Below are 23,258 nucleotides of genomic sequence, written 5' to 3'. Positions count from 1 at the left end.
TGGTGTCATCCATCTGTCGTTTATCCATCCTGTGGGTTCTGATGACTATAGAGTGACCCATATCCAGCATTAAAGTGTCCTACAGATAATCCACTGCCCTGAATATTGCCCTGTGCATGCTAAGTCACTTCAGTCGTGATCGACTGTTTGTGACCCTGTGGACTGTAGCCCGCCAGGCTCCTCTGTCCACAGGATCATCCTGGCAAGAACACTGGAGTGGGTTGCCATGCCGTCCTCTGGGGGGCCCTCCTGACCCAGGGACTGAACCCACATCTCTTATATCTCCTGCATTGGTAGGTGGGCTCTTTACCGCTAGGACCACCTGGAAGCTCTGAATATTCCCCTGGGTCCACCTGTTTCTGAAATCCTGGCAACCACTGATGTTTTCACTGTCTCCGGAGTTTGCCTTTTCCAGCTTCCCTTTGGTTTTTACACTTTTCAAAATTATCCTTCTGCCTACTTGAGAGAATCAGGTCGTTTTTGAGACTTGATATGAAAAACAGCAGACCCTCATCCCGTATACCCATTCACCCTTCTCAGAAGCAGTCTTTTAGCTGCCCTTTTAGCCGGACCTTCTGACCTTTACCTCCTTGTCTCTGGAGCGGACACTCCATGGAGGCGTCCAGCTGGTTTCTTGGTTCTGGATCAGGTTGGTCCTGCTGAAAGGTGCACATGGAGCTCTCCTTTCTGACCCTGTTCTCCTTGCTCACCCACCCCCCCACGCTTACCCTCCCTTTTTAGTGATACTGTGATTTTGGTTAGATCTGTACTGAGATAACCATCATTAGGGCTATTTCAACACTATTCACAGCTGAACTATGTAATACACACAACCCATTCTCCTTTCTTGTAGTCTTTTTTATCTTTCCCTGAAACGAAAGGTTAGCTGGCCTTTTACTAGGCATTATTCATAATGATTGTGTTCATCTCCTCTTAGAAATATCAGATACTCTGTCAGTTTCACCTTCTGGAAGGAATTCCTCGCGGAGCCTTCTGACCTGCTGTCAGGACTGGCTGCGTCCCCGAGTCTGGCACTTGGGTAGCCCTGGCCCCCCTTCGCGGTCACCCCGGGGACCCTCCGCCTCTTGTCAGCATTGGGTCCCCTGCTTCCTTGTATCACAGGATGTTGCCTTTCTCTGTCGAGGCCCTTCTCTTTGGCTGCTTCCCTCTTCTGGTAGCTTCCTGAAAAACGGGTGCCGCTTGGGAGGCGGTTTTTTTGTGGCATTTCTGCATGGTTTGTGGGATTTTTGTTCCCTGACCAGGGATGGAACCCAGGCCCTCAGCAGTGAAAGCTTGGAGTCCTAACCACTGGATGACCAGGGAATTCCTGGGAGGCAAATTTTTTGATGCTTTATATCTTTGAAAATGTTTCTCTTTGTAGTTTCCTGCCTTTTAAAAGTTGCATTTATAAGTGTTACAGTGAGAGTCCCTTAGTGGAAAGGGCGAAAATTAATGGGTATGGTTAATTGCTTTCTTAATCTGAGACAGTAATTGCTCTTTTTGAGTTGGTTGTCTGCCCAGGTCTGGAGTGAGCTGGTGACGGCTGGCACTGGTCATTCTCAGCGCCTGGCATAGGGTCTGCCTTTTACGATCAGTACATAAACCTTAAACCAAGAAGCCTTGATTGTAGTTTGGATATTTGAGATGCTTCTTTGGATCCTCCCTAGCTTGGAGAATCCTAAGACTACTAAGAATCTCTGTTTTGTTCTTTGTATAATCTGTATGTATTTTTAATAACTGGACAACTATTTTGTCATTACCTGTGGTCTGACAGGCCCTGTGCTGTCCAGTGGCTCAGAGCAGACAGCTTTTGTTCTCTGTGTTCTGCTGGTGCTGACAAAGTTTTCATCATATATCCTTACCCTTGGAGCAGATCGGAAGATACGTCTTAGGGACTACGTATCAGAGACGCATCCGAAAATCCCGTGAGACAGATGCACGAGCTGTCCTGTCGTGTGAGCTCACGGGTCTCTCTGTCTCGCAGGTCGTCACCATGGGCCTCTTCCGCACGATCGCGTTGTTTTACCTTGGAAGTTTCGACAGTATTGTTCGTCGCTGCATGATGCAGAAGGCGAAATCGGAAACTATAGACAAAACTGCCTAATTCTTACCCCTTGGAAAAAGACTGTCTGAATTATTTACCAGCTTGCTGCTAAGTGGGACACAGTTTTGGGCTTGCAGACACTTATGTCTTGCTTTCTAATCTGTGAGATTGGACCAGTGATCTTCAGAAACCTGGCTGCAAGCAAGGGGATCGCCGTTCAGCTCCAGACTATTATTGATACTATGCAAATACGGAGGAGACCACTTGATTCTCCCAGGTGGAGAGGTGATGGTAAGGGAACTCATAGCATGTCAGCAGGATTCAGGAATGATCATTGAAATGTTTTCTTCTATTCTATTTTTTCCCGTTAGAAATCATGTCCAGAAATGGGTTTCTGGGACCTTTTCTTTTTTTCTTGTTCTGTTTTTTAACTTGGTGTGTTTTATTCCAGATGCATTTTACACATTGCCGTGGGGTCTGAATGCATAATAATGTCCCTGACTCACTCTGATGCTGGTGGTCCCTTGTGGTTTCTTTCTCTTTGATCCCATAAAACTACACGGGGGATGGGAGAGGACCATACAGAGGAACGAAGGAGATAAATATTTTCCAGTAGGAAAAAAATAATGATTTTTTTTTGTCTTCTTTAGACTTGAATGCTTAGGGCACGTCTCAGTTTTCATTCATGGAGAAAGGCAGCCTCCTAAAATATTTCCTGAAGAGAAGTAAAACCTTAGAAGCTTAAAAGTTTACAGTTTCTTCAATAGCCATAATGACCCGAAGCTCACCCATTCCATTGTAGTTTCTTATTCTTCCCATGTCTTCCTTTCCAATTTTGCTTAGACTGCTATAATATTTTTAGAAAAAAAGAAAAGAGAGACACCAGTTTTTTTCCTTGACTTTTAAAATTAATTAATGAATTTATTAAAACAAGTGAAAAAGTTAGGAAGTGTGACCTTTGTCTCCTCGTAGCATATATGTAGCTTTTAAGAAAGACAGAAGGGGGAGTTTGCTGCTCCAGCAGTTAAGACTCTGCCCTTCCAATGCAGGGGCACAGGTTCGATCCCTGGTGGGGAACTAGGATCCCACATGCCATGTGGCACAGCAAAAAAAAAAAAAAAACCGCTGACAGCATATTTCAGTTTGGGGTTTTCCCTGAGATGGCCACGTGGGTTTCCCCCTTCGTTGTGTTCATGTGGTGCCTTAGCCCGATCCATGTTTGTGTTGAACCTTACTTGCACTGCAGAGGTAGATTCCATCTGGCCAAGGTGTATAGTCATTTTAATATGCAGCTGAAGCAATACCCTTACAGACCCACCTCCTTATAAAATAAGATAGAAAATGTACCCCTTTCCGTTTTCTCCGGCGTTGGAGGGGCTCCTGCGGAGGTGCGGGCGCTGGCAGCAGCCTCAGTTTACTCATTGAGGAAAAAACTGTAGGATGACAAGGGCTGCCAGATGTTGAAGATGCTTGTTTGTTTCTGAAATAAGACGATCGCCCTGTTTTTCCATGACTCCCCCTCCGACCTTGAGAACATCTCCACACCGCGTGTTAAGAAAGCCCAGCCATCGCTGGCACAGCGGAGGCCTGGACACGCTGTTCCTCTCCGGACACGGGGCCGCTGTCCGTGGGCAGAATTCCGCAGCGAGGGCCCGGGGAGGCTCAGCCCGCGAGCCGCTCCGTCAGCGGATGCGCTCTTCGACCTGAGACTTGAGGGCGGCACTGGCCTTGTACCGGGCCCGCCCTCTCGCACACACTGTGAGTTTATGCATCTCTACATTCCAGTTCCTTTTAGTGAGAAAAGACCACTGCTTTGGAAGAAGGAATTTTTTTTTCTCTTGTTCAAAAACAGCAGCTGTACAAGAGATTAAAGATCTGAACACTATGACAAAGCTTTTCTGCTCTTGAGTTTTTGAACTCTTGACTTTCAAATGACTTAATTTTTACAAAGTAAGATTTTTAACGGCTTTTATCCACAGTGTCTTTAAAAGACACAAGAACGGCACGTGTTCAAACACTGACAGAGACAGAAGAAATGATTATTTAATATATAAGTTGCTTGGGATGACTTCATTGCAGTCTGTGGGGGTTGGTTGAACCCGTAAAGTTTTCATGAATCTTTCAGCCTTCAGGAGCCGTCATTTGCAAGTTCTGTTGAGTCATGTTGGGCAGCTTCTAAAAGGGGGTAATGACTGTATTTTCCTCGTTCGCAGAAAACAGTTACAAAGTACAAGCTGGGTGTTTCTCAATTTTATTCTTCTCTCCTAAGTGTTTCTTGAATGTGGGTGTCTTCTACTGATGGTCTGTATTAAAGTCTAGTCCAAGACGGTGCATTCTTTAATCAAAGCAACCATTTCAGTAGTTAACTTCAGTATACATTTCTCAAGGTATCCTCAGAGAGTTCAGTCATTCCAGGTCACCTACTACCCGAACAAATCTAAGAGCCCCTGTTCCACAACGGAGAGATATCCCCAACCAAGGCGAAACTCAAGCATGAGAGCAGATTCTTGGAAATTATAGCATCGGGGAATTATAGCATAAGATTCGTGGAAATATAGCATCTCTTTGTCAGAGCTGGCAAAGGTCTACAGTTTTGTGAACAAAAAGGTTTGAAAACTGAGGTGTTCCTTTTTTTCTTCTTACACTTGGTGCCATAATTCACTTGATAGCAAAACCTGACGAGATTCCTATAGTTTTTATTTATGTCATGCCATGGGCTGTTCACTTGTCTGAAGAAATACTAACGGTTTTGATGACAGGGATTGCCCCGGACTCTGTGGAGATGTTTTTATAATATCCAGTGTAGACCCCATATTACCTTTTCAAAATGTAAAAAAAAAAAAGAAATTTTCTTTGGATGGGGGAGTGTAGACACTTCAGAAGCATCACACAGTGACCTGGCTTCATCTAAATCGTGAAACTATTACAAGGCAAATTCTATTTTTTATCTTTTTCTGGCTCAATTCTTGTTAAGCCTTTTATTACTGATTTCTTTTTTGCTCGGAAAGAAGAGAAAGACTGAGTCAGACTGCAGATTGTTAGGAAAACTATTGGCTTTTTTTTTTTTTAAGGATCACATTGATTCAACACTTTCTATTGTGCCCAGAAGTGGACAAGTCTTACTTGTGGCAGAAGTAGTTTAATCATAATTCTGTTGAAAGGTGGGTTCTGTGTATGTGACCAACAATAGCTTATTATGTGAGTTTCAGGTCTGATGTGCCTGCCTCTGCTAGGTTGGGTTGTACTATTTTATTATAATGTATTTGTGAGTATATTTATTTTAATGTTTAACGTTATTCAGCCACTGAAATTGCAAAGTATGTTCAAGGACCCTTTATCATTGAAAAAGGTATAAAAATTCTCATTTATTTTTGCCAAAACAAAGTCAAGAGAGTTGTTCTTTTCTATATATTTTAAAATTTAACTCCCAAATCTGAAAAGAGAAGAAATTAAAAATGCTGTTACTGATGGCCCCTTTAGATGAAATTATATTTGTTTCATTATGGGTCTCTGTTTGGATCATTTATTGTTGATTCTTGGAAGTAAAAATTGGAGAGTCCGTTTCTAATATTAAATGACAAAACCTTTTTGATAATAGTTGCTTTGATTCAAAGAATTGTATGTCTTTGTCTATTCAGAAGAAGATAGTCCCATAATAATTTTTTAAAAATGAATTGTATCAACAGATTTAATTTTATTATATCATATTCCAATTTAAACATGTCTTAACTCACTTGAGGACACTTAAGCTATTCATACTTTTTGACCTAAAATGTTTGTATCTTTCTCATTTCCTTAACTTCTTAGTGACTCAGTGTTGAAAAATACCTACTAACCATAACCTTCCATATTCTGGACTAAATCTTGTTTAGTTCAGGGCAGTGATGGCAGATTTGGTATTTTGAAGAGGAGAGACTAGCTATTATATTTTCCACTTGCTTGAGGTGACAACTCTAAAGGCGTTTTTAAACTGATAAGAGTGCATATGACTATTTTGATATATAATAGAACCTGTGTTTGCTACTTTAGAAGCTTATGTGGCAGAATTGTAACCTAATTTTCATATCTTGTATTTCTGAATCATGACAAAAAATAAATGGGGAACATGCTTTACAGATTTGAAAATCTATTTCTTAGAAATGTGCATTTTTAAAGACACATTGAAGCAAAACACCAGTCTCTTTCATGATATTATCCTAACCTTGCATCTTAAACACTTGACAAGGCTTAATTTTTATCGTTTTTTAGGAAGTAGTATTTTCACAGTAGATGTTTCAGCCCTTGTTTCAGATATGTTCTGGATTTGTGTGACTCCAGTGTTGGGTATATGAATAAAAAGGAAGAAATATGGAATTTAAGAAAATTTCTTAGGTAATTATGTTTCATACACAAATTTATTTTCTGTGCTTTAAGGCTTCATATTCCAACAAGGAAATATCTTCTAGACTCTGAAGGGCATAGAAGAGAGAGATGGGAAAGAACACGCCTTAATATTTCTTGGTCCTTAAATAGAAAAATTGCGGTCACATTGAGAAGAGATGCCTTGGATGGCTTGATTGGCAAATTGAACCTTTCTTTCAGTTTAAGCAACTTGTATACGTAAATGGCATAGGATATCACCTCTGTAATTTTTATGTTTGGATGTTTAAAAAGGAAATTATTTCTTGACTTCTGTCACACTCTTGATTTTATACACCCCATTTTCTCTCATTCGGCCTGTATTTATCGAATGCCTATGAGGAGCTTGGTATCCAGGCACCGATGTAAACAGTACTGGGTGTAAACAGTCTGTCCCCTCCCCGTGAGGAGTCCGTTCCCCTGCTTGCTTCATCCCTCTGAAGGCTCTGATGAGTCTTCCTGGAGAAAGAGGAACTGATCCTCATTCCTTTCTTCAGGCTTCTGAACGTTATGCCACCATCGTTTGAATGCCAAGCTCTATTCTAGGCTGGGAATGTACAAAGGAAAATATGGGCCCTGCCCTCAAATAGTTTATAATCTGGGGGAGGGGGAACGCATGTCAGGAATTACATGGTGGGATTTCCCTGGTGCTCCCGTGGTTAAGACTCCACGCTTCTGATGTAAGGCGTGCAGGTTCAATCCCGATCAGGGAACTAAGGCCCCACAGTGCTGCGTAGCACTGCAAAAAAAGAAAAAGAAATTACATGGTGATCCGACAATAGCTATGACTGAGGCCTCGTAACTAGCGTTGGAAGATGTAACCTGTGCCAGTCCCCGCTGTGAGCGCTTTCTGTCTGACTCACTTAGACCATGCGCTCGCCCTGCCGTGGCGCCTCACCCCCGGGTTCTGAGTGAGGGCACACGCACGGAGGTTAGGGAACAACAAGGTCGCAGCAGCACAGCCACGAAGCCTGGATCCACACGGGTTTTCTGACTCGGAGCCTCCCGGCCGCCATGTGAAACCTCTGTTAGCGGCATGAGGGGACTCCTCGGACTGCCCAGGACAGCCGGGGAAGGTCACACAGGAGGAAGCGGTTGAGATCAACCTTGAGGAATGAATATGAATTTGCCACAAGAAAGCTGGGTTCCTCTCAGGGAGACGAGCGTATGTGCAAGGAGAAAGTGGGAGAGACCCTGGCATCTCCCAGAAAGCCCACGGCGTAATGCAGCTCCAGGAGAGGGCGAGCGGAGGACAGGGGTGGCCTCGGCGGGGGGGCAGGCTTGGGCCACATCACCCCACATGGAGGAGCTGAGACTTCTGCCTCTGAAGAATTCTGAGCGCAAACGGAATGGCTGGATTTTGGAAAGATCATCGCTCTCTGAAATTTCGGGGTTCCTGAGCCCTTGAGCTTTGGAATAAACATTCCTCCTTAGTTTGGGGAAAAAAGTTAGATAGTATTGTTATGGGTTGACTTGTGTGTCTTTAAAAGATGCTGATGTCCTCATTCTCATCATTCTCTTGGATGCGACCTTACTGGGAATGGGGTCCTCACAGACATAACCAAATTAAGGTGAGGCTATTAGTGTCCGCATCCAATATGACTGGTGACCTCATAAAAATAGGCGAAAACAGAGAACCTGGGAGAATACCACGGGAAGACAGTGGCACAGATAGAAGTAATGCAGTTGCAAGCCAAGGATTGCCAGCCTCTAATGAAAGCTAGGAAGAGGTAGGAAAGATCTTTCCCTAGAGCCTTCAGAGGGCGCGTGGCCCCACTGACCCCTTGATTTGGGACTTTGAGCTGCCAGAACGGGGGGAGAATAGATTTCTACTCTAAGTCACCCGGTTAGCGGTCCTTTGTTACTGCAGCCCTAGGTAACGAACAAATGCACTAACTTTGCTTTTTCTAAACGTGTTCATCAGCAGTTCATGTCTGGGAGATACTGTGTCTTGTGCTAAAGAGCATAAGAGGGGGCTTGCCTGGTGGTCCAGGGGTTAAGAATCTGCCTGCGAGTGCAGGGGACACCTGGATCCCTGCTCCAGGAGGATCTCACGTGCCCTGAGGCAACTAAACCCATGTGCCTGAACCACAGAGCTCCAGAGCCTGGGGGCTGCAACTACTGAAGCCGTGCGCCTGGAGCCCGTGCTCCACAGCAAGAGGAGCCGCTGCAGCGAGAAGCCCCCGCCCTCCAAAGCGAGAGAGAGCCCCCGTTCTCCAAAACTAGAGAGATCCCCTGCCCTCCACAGCTGGAGAGAGCCCCTGTGCGTGCAGACCTAGTCCGACAACGAGTAAAGAGCATAGAGAATACACATCAGTTATTGCACATAAGAATGTAAGTTCTTTGCCTGTTCTCAGTACTATGGTGTTTCATGTTAATCCAACAAGAGGAGTAAGCATTTGAAAAGTAGAAGTTCCTAATCTCAGTTTATTCACTTTAAGTGCCGAGTCATTAATCTGAAAGGAAAAAAAATTGCCTTGAGTGAATTTACTGTGCTTTCCTTTGTAAACGTTTGCTGGCTGAATTTGCACAATGATTTACCTGCACTTCACTGCCTGGTTTCAAAAGTTGTTTTTTAATTATTCCAAACATTTATTGAGCTTTAGGACCCACTAAAAGTTAGCCAGGTGGGTTTCCTGGCTACATCAGGGCTTGTTGGTTTAGATCCCATAAAAGACGTTCCTGATGAGGACAGGCAAGTACAGAAGAGGGGCTCTGGAGTGTAAATGAGTCAGGAAAGCTATTACTGTTACTATACTAACTAATGTGGAATTAGTATTATAACAACATCATCATGCAATGTTTGCCACAAAGTATGCAAACCATCTTAAAGCACATGGCAGTGTGTAGCAGTAAGTGTTTATAATGTATGAGATACTGTGTCAATTATATCTCAGTAAAGTTGGAAACAATGTAGAAATACTTGATATTGGAAATCAGTGTTTTGGATTGCTTATCTATGCCTGTGAGAAGGTTTTTAAGCAGTTCATTTTTCTTTTATGCAGGCTCTGCTTGTTTTTATTCTCCTTAGTTCATTTTGTTTATGGGTTTATTTGCACTTGTTTGCCTAACTGGTTTGGGGTCATGTTTCATATTTTTAACTCTTTCATCTTACCTATTGTCAATTCCCACTCGGTTAGCACTATCTTTCTATCCTTGCTTTAAATAAAAATTTTAATAGTTTGGAAGAATTTGATACATACCTATATTAAATATTAGTATGTTTAGATTAAAATAATGTCCTTTTGGGTTTCATAAACTTTGGGAACATTTATATTGGTGATGAATAGACAGGGGGAAAATGGAAAAACTGACATTTTATTTTCTTGGGCTCCAAAATCACTGTGGATGGTGACTTCAGCCACAAAATTAAAAGACACTTGCTCCCTGGAAGAAAAGCCATGACAAACCTAGACAAAATATTATAAAGCAGAGACATCAGTTTGCTGACAAAGGTCCATGTATTCAAAGCTATGTTTTTTTCCAGTAGTTATGTATGGATGTGAGAGTTGGATTGTAAAGAAGGCTGAGCGCCGAAGAATTGATGCTTTCGAATTGTGGTGCTAGAGAAGACTCTTGAGAGTCGCTTGGACTGCAAGGAGATCAAACCAGTCAGTCCTAAAGGACATCAACCCTGAATGTTCACTGGAAAGATTGATACTGAAGCTGAAACTCCAATACTTTGGCTACCTAATGCAAAGCGCCAACTCATTGGAAAAATGCTGATGCTGGGAAAGATTGAGGGCCCGAGGAGAAGAGGGTGACAGAGGATGAGATGGTTAGACAGCACCTATGCTATTTAATTGGAGAAGGAAATGGCAACCCACTCCACTGTTCTTGCCTGGAGAATCCCAGGGACGGGGGAGCCTGGTGAGCTGCCGTCTATGGGGTCACACAGAGTCGGACACAACTGAAGCGACTTAGCAGCAGCAGCATGCTCTTTAATGGACATGAGTTTGAGCAAACTCCAGGAGATAGTGAAGGACGGGAAGCCTGGTGTGCCACAGTCCATGGGGTGGCAAAGAGTCAGACACGACTTGGTAACTGAACAACAATATTGGTGATGAAGAGAACTTTCTGAATGATACTGTTAAATATCAACCAGTAGATGGCGAAAACTGGCAATAAAACCCTTTTTGTTTGGCAGACTGGAGAATAAAGAAGGGAAGCACAGGCCTTTGAGACACTGGGTATGATTTCCATTCCCTGCGTCTTGTCCTTTTCTCTTCCTGGTACCAGCCACCGCTGAACCCAGCCAGCAAAGCTGGGAAAAGGACCAACCATCGGCTCTTAAAAGTGGAAGACATCTTGGCAAGTGAAATCCCACTGCCTACATTTGGAAGGTTATTGGAAGGCCTCTAGGTTTGTACCTAGGACTCCTGACTCAGACCGGTGCCCCTTCGACCAGGTCACCACCTCATTTCATTCACACACTTCTGAGGATTGCTTGCCCTGACACTTCTGGTGGAATCTGATAAGCATGCAATCTGAATGGGGGAGTGGTTTCACTGTCTTGATTGAAGGATTACCCAGAACATTCCTAGGGAATATTTAACCTTAGTCAAGATTAATGCAGACCTGTCCTGAGAATGTTGGATTATCAAGGTGCCACTTAAGTGTGGAAGAATCTGTGGAGTAAAGGAGAGAAGAAGGAAGGCTACCCTTCACTCGGAATGGGCTCTGCGTCCTTCTGGTCCACCCCCTCCCCCCCGCCACTGGCAGAAGGACAGCCTTGGTTCCAGCTCTGGCCTCTCGCTTCCTCGCTCACATGCTGGGTTGCAAGTACTGAGGCTTTCAGTTCCTCCTAAGTAACTTCAGGAGTTAAGGCAAGTTCTGAGAAGACCCCTACCCCAGGACAGGTGGCCTCAGCTCGGCCTTCCTCTGTTTCTGTGAGAACAGATCCCCAGGCCACCGCGCCTCGCCGTCACTGCCGTGGAGAAAAGGCGACGGTCCAGCAGCTGGAAGCAGGAAGGACCATCTTCTTTTACTCCTTGCCTGGATGAGACGTTTGCACCAGGTACGCATGCCTACAGGCCAGAGGTGGGCTGGCGTGTCGGCTGACTGGCTTTGATAAATGAAGAGATGAAAATAATTTCCCGTGCTTATTTTACCAAAGAATGAACGTGTTGATTTTAGTCTAGGAAGGAGACCAAATACAGTGTGAGAACGTATGTGCACACACCGCGGTACTCAATCCTTGTATTTCGAAGACCACAACAAACGAGGCTCCCCTTAGGTTTCACTTGAGCCCTATCAGGTGTTACTCACTCCATTGTGTGTGTGCGACTCTTGGCAACCCCATGGACTGTAGGCCGCTAGGCTCCGAAATTCTCCAGGCAAGAATACTGGAGTGGGTAACCATTCCCTTTTCCATGGGATCTACCTGACCCAGGGATGGAACCCTGGTCTCCCTGCATTGCAGGCAGATTCTTTACCGTCTGAGCCACCAGGGAAGCCCAATTAACTAAGCCGCCATGCTATTAGTAAACATTTTTTTCCCCTGGCACTTTGTCAAAGACTTTTAGAAATAAAAATAAGCACATGCAACTTGTCTGCCCTCTGTGGTTTTTTATCTTGGGGCCATTTGTACTGATGAATTTCTTTTAAATGTTTACGTATATAAAATGTATCTATATGAATGTGTATAAAAATATTAAAAATGTGTACACATATGTGTATATATAGGTTGGTGTATGTATAGATAACTCGAGAAGGTGCGGACGTCTAGAGCTGAGTGCTGGACAACCTCGGGAGCCTTTAGAAACCCACCCGCCCTGACTGTGGGGCTAAGGGCCTGAAACTGCCCCCGCGGCTCCTAACCCAGCGCCGAAATGGTTGGGAGCAAGGAAAAAAGAACCTGCCTGCAATGCAGGAGACCTGGGTTCGATCCCTGGGTCAAGGAGATGCCCTGGAGAAGGGACAGTCTTGTTGCCCGGAGAATTTCATGGACAGGGGAGCCCGCGGGCCGCAGTCCCTGGGGTCGCAGAGCCCTCCACCCCCACTCGCTCAGAACAGCGCTTGGCCGCCCCGGCCGTCCGTCCGCGGGCCCGGGAGCCGCGTCTAGCCTGGGCCCGGGTGGGGTCTCCGAAGAGCGCCCTCTGCGTGGACAGCCAGGAAGCAGCTGGAAGGAAACGCGAGGCTCGGGGCTTCCCTCGCGGAGGCGCGCGCGGCGTGGCCTCTCTTCTCGGGAGGCCGGCGCCGAAGCCCCCTGCTCGGGGTCAGCATCGGCCGAGTGTGGACACCCGGGGTGCGGACGCGCGCGCCCGCGAAGCGCGCGCCCGCGGCTAGAAAGGGTCCAAGCAACTCCCGGCGCCGGTTTTCTCGGTGTCTCCCGCCTCTGCCCCCGGCAGCCGACCCCCGCCGCGGGCGGATCCCCGGGCGCCCCCGGGCCCTCGCGGGCCCCGGAGACCCCGAGCGCGCGCCCGGGCGCCGCAGGCCCGAGGAGGCCCCTCGCGCGCCCACCGCGCCGCCCGCCGCCCCCCCGCCCCCCCCCGACCCCGGCCGAGCGCGCGGAGCGGGCGGGGCGTCCCGGCCACCCCCATTCCCCCGGCTCCCGCCCGCCGAGCCCCCGGCGGGGCGCGCGCTCCGCGCCGGCCGCGGCGCCTTTAACCCGGCCGGGGGGGGGGGGGGCGGCTCCGGGGAGGGCCCGTCCTTTCTTCTTTTTTTGAATGAACCGTGTGACGCAAGCACAGGAAACCGGGCGGTACGAGCGGAGAATGAAGTCAGAGGCCGGGCCCCCCGCGCCGCCCCCTTCCTCCCGCCGCCCCGCCCCGCGCCCGGTCCCCCCGCCGCCGCGAAGGTGCGGGCGCCGGGCCCCCCCGGGCGGCGTCCTCGGCCGGAGCGCGCGGCGCGGGGGCGGGGAGAGGGTGCGCGGCCCGGAGGCGGGGTGCGCCGGTGGGGTGCAGCGGAAGAGGGGTCCGGGGGGGGAGAACTTCGTAGCAGTCATCCCTTTTTAGGAAAAGAGGGGGAAAAAAAATAAAGCCCTCCCCCGCCAGCGCCGCCTCCCACCCTCGCGGCACCACACACAGCGCGGGCTCCTCGCGCTCGGCACCGCGGGGCCGGCGCGGCCAGCCTGCGTCTATCGGCAGTTCTTCGGAAAATGCATTGGCCGTTCGGAGTTTGATCCGGAGAGGATCCCCGCCCGCGTCCCCGGCTCGCCCGCCGGCCCCGGCCCGGTGTTCTCTCCCCGGGGAGGCGTGAGGCGGCCCCGCGGATACAGATCCATGTGTGTGCCCGCGCGTGTGTGCGCGCGTGAAAATTGCCGAGAAGGGGAAAATCACAGGACTTCTGCAAATACCGACTGAGAAATGGTAATTCATCCGCCGCCGCCGCTGCCTTCCGTTTGCTCGCGCTCTTGAGATCTCCGGTTCGGATTCCTATGGATTGACATTTCTATGAAGAAGTCTGGGAATCAAACTGGAAATTCTCCTAATTTTTTGCACCCCCCTCCCCCAACTCCTGATTCATTTGGAAGTTTTCAGAGCAGCTCTAACTGGAGAGTTCTGAAGATTGATGGAATCTTTTTGCCTTTTCATTTGTTTTCACAGAAAAGGAAACTTGACAGAATCATGCTGTCCTTAAAAAATACAAGTAAGTTCTTTGCACAGGAAATTGGTTTAATGTAACTTTCAATGGGAACCTTTGCGATATTAACTTTAAGTGCTTTGGAGTAAGTTTAATTTCCAGGCAGTTTAATATATTCTTCTAAGCGTGTAACTTGTAGTGTGTGTGCCCTGCTTTCAACCAGCGTATAGAGGGAAACGCACCTGATTTTGACTGATTAGTTTTTTTAACCTTTCAGCATCACGGAGGAGGTAGACTGATATTAACAGTAATTAATAATGTGCCTCATGAAATAAAGATCCGAAAGGAATTTAAATAAAAATTTCCTGCATCTCATGCCAAGAGAGAAACACCAGAATCAAGTGTTCCGCGTGATTGAAGACACCCCCTCATCCAGGAATGCAAAGCACATCCAATGAAATAGCTGGATTATAACTCTTCACCCCTCTTGCGGGGCCGTGGGGCAGGCAGCGGGGGGCGAGAGGTGCTGTGGGGACCCGGCTGCCCTTCCGCTGCGGAAGGATGGCGCACGCGGGGGGAACAAGCTACGATAACCGGGAGATCGTGATGAAGTACATCCACTATAAGCTGTCGCAGCGGGGCTACGAGTGGGATGCGGGAGATGCGGGCGCCGCGCCCCCCGGGGCCGGCCCCGCTCTGGGCATCCTGTCCTCCCAGCCGGGCCGTGCGCCAGCGCCCTCCAGGACCTCCCCGCAGCCGCCCCCGGCCGCCGCCGCCGGGCCTGCGCCCAGCCCGGTGCCACCTGTGGTCCACCTGACCCTGCGCCAGGCCGGCGATGACTTCTCTCGGCGCTACCGCCGCGACTTCGCCGAGATGTCCAGCCAGCTGCACCTGACGCCCTTCACCGCGAGGGGACGCTTCGCCACGGTGGTGGAGGAGCTCTTCAGGGACGGGGTGAACTGGGGGCGCATCGTGGCCTTCTTTGAGTTCGGAGGGGTCATGTGCGTGGAGAGCGTCAACCGGGAGATGTCGCCCCTGGTGGACAGCATCGCGCTGTGGATGACCGAGTACCTGAACCGGCACCTGCACACTTGGATCCAGGACAACGGAGGCTGGGTAGGTGCTCGTCCGGGTGGGGGTCAGGGCCCGGCGCCTCGGGTCCCCGCGGTCGGAGGGTGGGGTGTGGCTGGGCCCAGGGTCGAGGGCAGGCCGGTGAAGTGAAACCAGGTGTGTGGCCTCCCTTTCTCTTCCGCTGCAGAGAGCTCTCCCTGCCAACCCTACTGTGATCACTTCTTCCCTGGAGACATTGCTTCCCTTGCCTGCCAGCCACTGAGGTTCAAAGATCCAGCCTTTGCTGGATCAGTAGAATCTGGGGATAAAGGGCATCCCTTCAAGGTTTCCCATACTGGGAGTCCAGGGATCCCCATGATCACGGTACCTGGCCGAGTAGCTTATTGAAAAGGAGCATTTCAGGGACAACTCATAAACTGGACACCAGGCTGAGTCCTGGCTATCTGCATCAGAAATAACCTCCCCTGGGGGTTTCTGCTTTGTCCTAAAATTTGGGAACCACTGGATTAGAAGAACAGACTCCTCTAGAGGCCCTTCTCTGACTCACTTGGTAAAATCTACCCAAAGAGGAAAACCAGCGTAGCCCCTTTCCCGAGAAAACTTGGATGACTGTGGAAAGGTAAGTTGACTTCCAGAGTCCGGTGACCCTGACCTCCAATTAGTGCCACGTTCCTAGTGGGCAGTGACCTTGTGTCTTGAAGAACCCTTGGCTATGGGTGTTTGTTTCATCACTGACAGATTTCGCATTGGCCACCTACCTTGTGTTCTATTTCCATAACTTGTGTATGATTTAGAAGTTTACTGGAATTTTTAGTATATTTTATTTTACACCCTAACCTCCTAACCTACAATGCACATCGTTTGGTGGGATCCTCTGCTGGGCAAACTTGCATCCAGAGTATCTGTATAAAGATAGAAGAATTGATTCTTAGCTGTGGATTCTCATGCTGTGACTTTAGTTGAAGTGATTGATGCTTGTATTTTTGAAGAACATCTGTGAGCTTTTTTTTCCTGGTACTGTTGTGCTAGGCAGAGCCTCTGTCATGTCACCATGAAGCTCTTTTCGTGAGTGTGATTCTCTGGGGGAGGGGTGCAGCTCAGAAGACTGAAGAAGTGTCATTGACATCTGTACTTCATATCTGAAATGATTAATTTGTGAAAAAGTGAAAGGAATAACCGGTTCAAGTTTTTTGCAGACTTTTTGTTTTAATCTGAAGAGCTGTCTTTGAAAAAGGATGCCATTCAGTGCCTCCTTTTACGGTCTCTAGGAAGATTACTAATATTATTATTTTATAGGACCTAACAGGAATAAAAACCTTAGAAGTCACTGCATGTGGGTTTGATTTCAAGAAGCACGTTATCTATTTTATACGGTTACAAAGTGTGCTAGTATTAGGGGGCTGAAAAGAGAAAAGTCCAAGAAAAGTAGATGACTGACGTGAACATCTGATCCAACTTGACCAAAGTTGACGAAATATTGATACCACTGTTTAGTGTTTAAAAGTAAAAACCCCACTTAATCTCTAAAATTTATTAATAAATGCTTTTTGTGAACTGTTTGTTTCTTTTAGATCCCATTTTACCAGATCTTTAGTAATTCTGGAAGAGTTCTGTAGAAGGTGTAAGGAATATTTTTGTTAAATGTTTGATTAAGTAGGTGATTTTGTTTTTAACCACTATAACCAAAGAGGTAGGGACTTCCAGACACCAAAAGGATCATTTTGAGACCAAAGTAAAACTAACTGAACAGTCTGACTATTACATACTTTTGTGAAAAAATATTAAAAATTTTTTCTTTCTGGTTGAAAGAAAGCCAAGGTTGTAACTGTCATGTGTCAAGTAATTCAATGAAAAGATGGGAAATGGAGACATTTGTTTATGATAGAAATTAAGATGTAATCTTGATCTTTGTTGTCAAGTTGTGGTATATTAACATCTCATACAATTGAATTTTCTTTTTAAGTGAAGTCTCGCTCTTTCCTCCTTTCAAAATAGAATTTTCTTAGTAGAGCCTATCTTTGTGGTCAACAGGTATCTGAGGTTGATAAATGTAGAGGCTACATTTTATGATGCCAAACCACAATGACGTACCATAGAACATGATAAACTTCTTGACAAAACCTCTTATAGTAAAAATAAATCATGTAGAAGCACAAATTGCTGATGGTGAAATGTGTAGCATTCAGGACAACATAGAGATGGATAACTAAATAGGAAAACAAAGGACTTTGGCAGAAAAAAAGTGTGAGGAAATGCTATCATAAATGGGTACTTTGGAATAATAAAAGAGGTAGTATTATTTGAGAAGTATATTTGGGAGGCTGATTTACATGTCCTTTCCAAAGATGCATTATGAATCTAAATTTTTATTTTGAGCATTTGGCATCCAGACAGATTTTCCTCCCAATTTGCACCAATCAGGGTTGCTTCTGTCATAACACGTGTTGTGGTACGGCGTGAAGGACTCGGTGCGGATGGGCACGTTTTGGAGGAGGGCTGGCATGCTCTTCCAATGTTGGACAGTGACGGGCACTGCTTCCAGGGCTCAGTGGATCAGCCCATCTGCTGAATCTGTTCTGATGGGGGCTTTAGACTCGAAGTCACATTTGTTCTTTGCTGCTGCTGCTTCTGAGGCTGAGGGAGAACGGTTTGCACTCCATGCTCCATAAGCTGGAGAAAGCAGGGCCTTGGATGCTAAGTGCCTCAGAGGTGGTCTCAGAAGTCTGCACGTTACACAAACACTGAAGAAGAAATTGGCCGTGGAGTGGGCTGTGGCTTTATCCCTGAGTCTGAATAAAGCATCCAGAGGGAGGCAGGACGGCAGAGCAGCGAGATGGCAGTGGTTCTAGGGAGCATCTGAGAACCGCCTCTCCACGTGCGGGAGCTCTCAGGCACCCCCTGGGAGCGTCTTGGAGGAGCAGAGCCTCAGGTCCCACCCAGAGCCTCTGAGTCAGAGCCTGTGGTTCGCACATCTACAGGTGTTGGGGTGCACAGGGGAGTTAGAGGTGCCGGCTACCATCACCGACCACTGATTCCTGTGACATCTTTTAGGAAAAATGAGAGTCCCGGAGGGGTCCTGCAGCGTCCCCTTCCAGTGGCCTCCTGGGATCCATGGTGTTACCTAGGATGCCGAGTATTTCCCAGGTATCTGCTAGAGTGGTCTGAGCTTTGGAGGAGAGAGGCTGGAATGCTGTAGAGATGAGCGAAATGATCACAAGCTCTGACCTCAAGGATGTTTTTCGTGGTAACTATACAGTCTGTGGGCCTTCCTCGGTGGCTCAGAGGTAAAGAATCTGCCTGCAATGCAGGAGACAAGGGTTCCATCCCTGAGCCAGGAAGATCCCCTGGAGGAGGGCACAGCGACCCACTCTAGTCCTGGCGGGCTACAGTCCATAGGGTCGAAAAGAGTCGGACACGACTGAAGCAGGTGAGCGCAGTACAACATGTCCTGGCACTGGTGGCCCCGTTAAAGGAAGATAGCTTTCCCACTCCCAGTAAGGACAGGAACCTTAACTCTTCATGGCTGTATTCAGTATTGTTTTATCCCCTTGTAACTCAGTTCAAATTTCTGTAGATGAGTTTAGGGGCCCTGGGACCACTTCATGGCCACGGTGGCTTTTGCAAGCAGAGGGTTGAGATGTAGGCAAGTGGATGATGAACGGTGCGCTCTGAACTGAGAAACGTGAGAACATTTTGCTTCCTGTCTTAGGAGAGAGGGAGATGTCTGACAACTGCAAGGATAAGACGCTTTAATAGGCGATTGGCTTCCTTCTGTTGAGATGGTGGGGCAGCTTTTTTTGTGTGCTCATGTTTTGGTCTCTGTGGTTTAGGAAGACAGGAACTTACTTCTCCACATCCAGTAGAGGTTAGCTTCCTTTTTATTAGTTGGTCAGCAAGCAGTTTCTCTTTTCTGTACATAGTCCACATCCACTCAAACATTTGATTAACTGGAAAGCAAGACCGTTCTCAGGCCAGTGAACAAAATACATGAGAAAACATCGTTTTTCTAGTGGTTGAATGTTAGCTGCTTAAGGCCAATTTTGGCAGCAAAATGATAGGATTAAAAATAGCCTGAAGATGATCCAGTCTTAAATAATATATTTAATGATGAACTTTCCTTGGGAAAGTGCATCTTTCTGCCTGCGAAGAATCATATGACCCCTTTCAGTAATATATTCTGTAGAGAAAAGATACAGTATGGCTCCTAGACTTGCAGTCATGTGCTGTTGAGCAATCACATTTGGGGACTTTTGTAAAATTTGACAGTTCACTCAGTTCTCTTTTCTGTTTTAGGGCCTTTGTTGCTGTTTAATGTCAGTCGAAAACATGGCTTTCTTCTGTGCATCCTGTTACTTTTAGCTGTGCTTTCTAGTGAGAACGGATTGATCTTTTTAGCAATCCTTGGTTGAACTAGTACATTTCAGACTCGCTAAATGTCATTAGGCCACATAGAACACCAGGTAACAGAAAGCCACAGATTTTTTTTTTTTAAGCCAAACTCTTATAGTTTATCTTTCCTCCCAGTCCTTGTCAGCTTTTGGAGGCTGATAAACCCACTCATAAAGCAGGTGTGTGGGTACTGTGTGTATTAACAGCAGTCTCTCCCACTCAGCACACCCCCACACCCATTTCTGAGGTCATCCATCGTGTCTTTGCAGGAGCAGTATTTCAGTGGTATTGCAGCGTTTGTGCTAGAAAAACAGCACTGTCTTTGTAGTGTGCGAGTGAAAAGGTTTCTTCTGCCCCCAGAGATATATTGTGTTTGAGGTTCAAAGGTTCTGTTAAACCTTTTTAAAGTAATCTAATAGCGCCTGACTCAGGTATGGCGGTAACCTCGCACGCTGGTCCCCCTTCCCCCAGCTTCATACAGGGGACCACTCGGAGAAGTGAGTCCAGCACGGGGCTCTTCTTTCATCCCTCTTGGTTTGATTCAAACCAAGTCAGTGAGTGAGGTTGAAACAGGATTAAGGATGAAAGTTAGCCGAGGACTGGGACGGTTATTCAGCAGAGCTGATCGCGCGTCTTCTCTGTGCCCCGTCCTGGGTCAGGTCGGGGGTCCCGGGAGGAAGGCATTTTCCCTGCCCTGGATGCTGTCACAGGCCGGGGCTAGAGATGTCGTGAATTCTGTTGCCCCCCAGCCCAACGAGATGATTCTAAACTCTCAGATTTAGAGGGGGAAAAAAAGCTAAGTGTGTGTTATTTTGCATACACTTCAGTATTTGTCTGAAAAAGTTATTTCTAACCATATGCCTATTCATGTGTGCATTAGGCCTGATTTAACTAGGAGAGGAATATAGATAATTAAAAAAAAATATTGTGTTACATGGACGTGTGCTTAAGAGAACTGAAAGGCAAGGGGAGTTCCCTTGTTAAATATTTACCCATTTGGTGCTGTTTATACATATTATGAGGACTTAATAAACACTAGTCTGCAGTTTTTAAAGTATTTCATTAATTCTTTTTCAGTAAGAGACAATCAAGGTCTGATGAAGATGGTTAGAATAGATTAATTTGAAGAACTATCTTTCTTAAATCGTTTTGGTATGCAGAAAAGTCAGAGTCGACTTGAACCAAAACAGGGGAGAGATGAAAATAAAAGCTTTTGTTTTGGTTTGGTTTTAGGTTCTAGTCCTATTTCTGTTTGTTAAGAGGCTTCTCTTCCAAAACTTGCATACAGAAGTTCCTAGTCCACGGTGACGTTTGTGCTCCTGAAGAGCAGGTGTTTGCCATCTAACGTCTTTTATTCGTGGTCCTTCTTCTGTAATGAAGGTTGTAAAACTTTCGAAATCACGACAAAGCCATTTTCGTTTCTAAAAGTATTTTTGTAGATTGCTGCTTGTTCTGATCTGCTCGATTCTGTAGTGCCAACATGACTTCTCTGCCCTTCATTTGCCAGACCAAAGATAAGCCCAGCTGTGCTTCACTGAGCACGGTGATGGGCGTCTGTTGCCCTCTCTAGAGCCACGTGGGCTTTCTCATCGGGACCTGCCCCCCGCCCCCCGCACCAGCCTCCATCGCTGACCCCTACTTGCCCATCATCCCAGGGCAGGGGGACCTGCGGGGTGGACTCCTCGTGAGCCTCTAGCACGTGAAGGGTGGGCTCACCTGCAGGAGAGAGCACTTGTCTGGACTGCAAGGGAGCAGGGCAGGAAAGGGGTCTGTCTAAGCTGGAGTACCTGGACCCCATCTGCATTCTCGCCACAAGCAGCCAGGCAAGGAAAAATTCTGTGATCAGATATGCTGGCTTTCCCTCCAGAGACCATAAATTCCAACCCTGTGCAGGAAAAAGATAGGATCTGCTGGAGGAGTATACTGGCTCCGATCTCTGCAGTGGGAGAGTCGAGTGGGCCTGATGGTCTAGCCTGAGATGAAGTTTCACTAACTCAACGCAGCTAAAATAACTTATACTGAAGACTACTTCCCCAAACGCCTTAAGAGGCTCTTAAGCACGTTAGAAAGGGAATCTCCCTGCCATGCTGGCGTGGCCGTTGGTAGCAGCTACAAATGCACTAAGGGCTACTTGGCTGGTTTTCTCAGGCGATGGACCAGGTTCCATGAGAAAGATCTCTGATGTTTCCATTCTGCTCCTTGTTTTGCCTTCAGAATTTCAGAGATGGAGCCACATTCCATTTTCGGTTAATAATCAGGTCGTCTGTGCTCTGGAGCTTCAGCATAACGAGTCAGCTTATGACCGACCCCCTCGCCTCTCTATTCCTCTGTCCTAAAACCAACCCAAGGATCTGTGGTATCAAGTGAAGCTTAAATTTCTCCTAAAACCATCCCAAGGATTCATGGTATCAAGTGAAGCTTAAATTTCTCCTAAAACCAATCCAAGGCTCCGTGGTATCAAGTGAAGCTTAAATTTCTCCTAAAACCAAGCCAAAGATCCACTGTATGAAATGAAGCCTAAATTTTCCAAGGGAGATTTTACCATTGAGAACAATGCATCTTTCTTGTGATAGTCCCAATTACTGTGTTTCTGAATTTTTAAGCAGTCTTTTCTTAAGCTGCAAAAGAAGATGGAGAGTTTATGACTTCTGGTGCTTGGAGTACCAGACCAGGCACTGATGTTGTAGGTTGTCTTTTCTTGACTTTTTCCAGCTCTTCTTCACCAATACTCAGATTTCTTCTGCTTTGAGCACAGTGAATGCCATCCCTATGTGTTACCTTTGAAATAGAATTTTCGAAGAGTATGTGGGATAAGTACTTAGTCCCCTCAGGTCAGTGCCTCCTTACAATTAGCATAGGAATAAAATTAATTACATCATTATATCATCATACTTAGATATTGGTATTTTATCTCTTGAGGGAAAAAGTTCTAGAAAGGATGTTCGTTGACATCTCTGAGTCTAAATTTCAGGACTATATCCTCCCATTTTCTTTACGAATTCCTGCCAGGATTGTCTTTCTTGACCTCTGTCTTTTTAACACTGAAAATTTTTACAGGCGGTTTGAAGCTATTTTCTAAAAAAATTGTAAATATAATAGTGCAGAGTCACTTACTAAATATTTAAGTGACAACATAAGAAGAAAAATGATGTGAAGAAGTCTTAATCAAGGAAAAGGAGCAATTGTTTGCAAATTGTAACCATGAGGCGTTCCTGGCAACGGGCTGTGATGGGAACGAAAGGGTTTTAAAGATCCTGCTATTGTGTAGGGTACGGACACTGCCTATTTCCACTGAAAACATTTTATTGAGGGCTTACTATGTGCACAACTGTATGCCGGGTGTTTCACTTGAGTGAAAAATGTGGAAGATAACCTTTGCATCTAAGGAACTCGCTGACCAGTAGTGAGACTAAGGTAAGTGCTGGGTAAATTGCTGTAATCCTTGACACACTTCGGTGGACGGCGATCTGGTCCAGCCAGAAGGGGATCTGGCTGCGTTTCATGCAGGAGGTGATGGGTAGGAGATACAGCGGAGGGCAGGCCAGGTAGCTGCGCTGGAGGAGGCAGGACAGGTGGGAATGCTTGCGGCGTCACTGGGGAGTTGAGAAGAGTCTGACCTGCCTGGGGCGTAGAGAGCCCTGGTGAGGTAAGACTGGTCCTAAGTGGACAGTTTGTGTTTAACTTGGTAGATGTTAAAAGGATTATTGAGAGGGTTCTGAGTCAAGGCGGGATGTGTGGGCTTGAGGAGGATGGACGGTGGGAGCCAGGTGGGAGGCCTGGGGGGCCGGGACACGTGGGGGTGAGGGAGAAGTGGGTCCAAAGGACTGAACGG

At 46.8% G+C, this 23,258-nt stretch overlaps 2 protein-coding genes across 6 annotated transcripts in view; both read left to right on the top strand.

Moving 5' to 3' along the window:
* KDSR (3-ketodihydrosphingosine reductase) overlaps window positions 1-6,159 on the top strand; it is a 38,253-nt gene extending 32,094 nt beyond the window's left edge. For both annotated transcript variants that reach the window (XM_043443914.1, XM_043443915.1), the window contains one exon: window positions 1,985-6,159. In XM_043443914.1, the coding sequence (XP_043299849.1) occupies window positions 1,985-2,104 (120 nt within the window). In that variant the 3' untranslated portion in view covers window positions 2,105-6,159. The remainder of the gene's footprint in view (window positions 1-1,984) is intronic.
* Window positions 6,160-13,890: 7,731 nt separating this feature from the next.
* BCL2 (BCL2 apoptosis regulator) overlaps window positions 13,891-23,258 on the top strand; it is a 196,005-nt gene continuing 186,637 nt past the window's right edge. For 2 of the 4 annotated variants that reach the window (XM_043444503.1, XM_043444505.1), the window contains exon 1: window positions 13,962-15,082. In XM_043444503.1, coding sequence (XP_043300438.1) covers window positions 14,528-15,082 — 555 coding nt within the window. In that variant the 5' untranslated portion in view covers window positions 13,962-14,527. Of the gene's footprint in view, window positions 15,083-15,224; window positions 23,161-23,258 lie in introns of those variants that run through there. The other 2 variants (XM_043444504.1, XM_043444506.1) reach the window with 2 other exon arrangements.

Source organism: Cervus canadensis, chromosome 23 (assembly GCF_019320065.1).
Source record: "Cervus canadensis isolate Bull #8, Minnesota chromosome 23, ASM1932006v1, whole genome shotgun sequence".
Taxonomy (NCBI): domain Eukaryota; kingdom Metazoa; phylum Chordata; class Mammalia; order Artiodactyla; family Cervidae; genus Cervus; species Cervus canadensis.
Note: the sequence above shows the minus strand (reverse complement) of the source record. Positions and strands in the feature narration are given on the sequence as shown.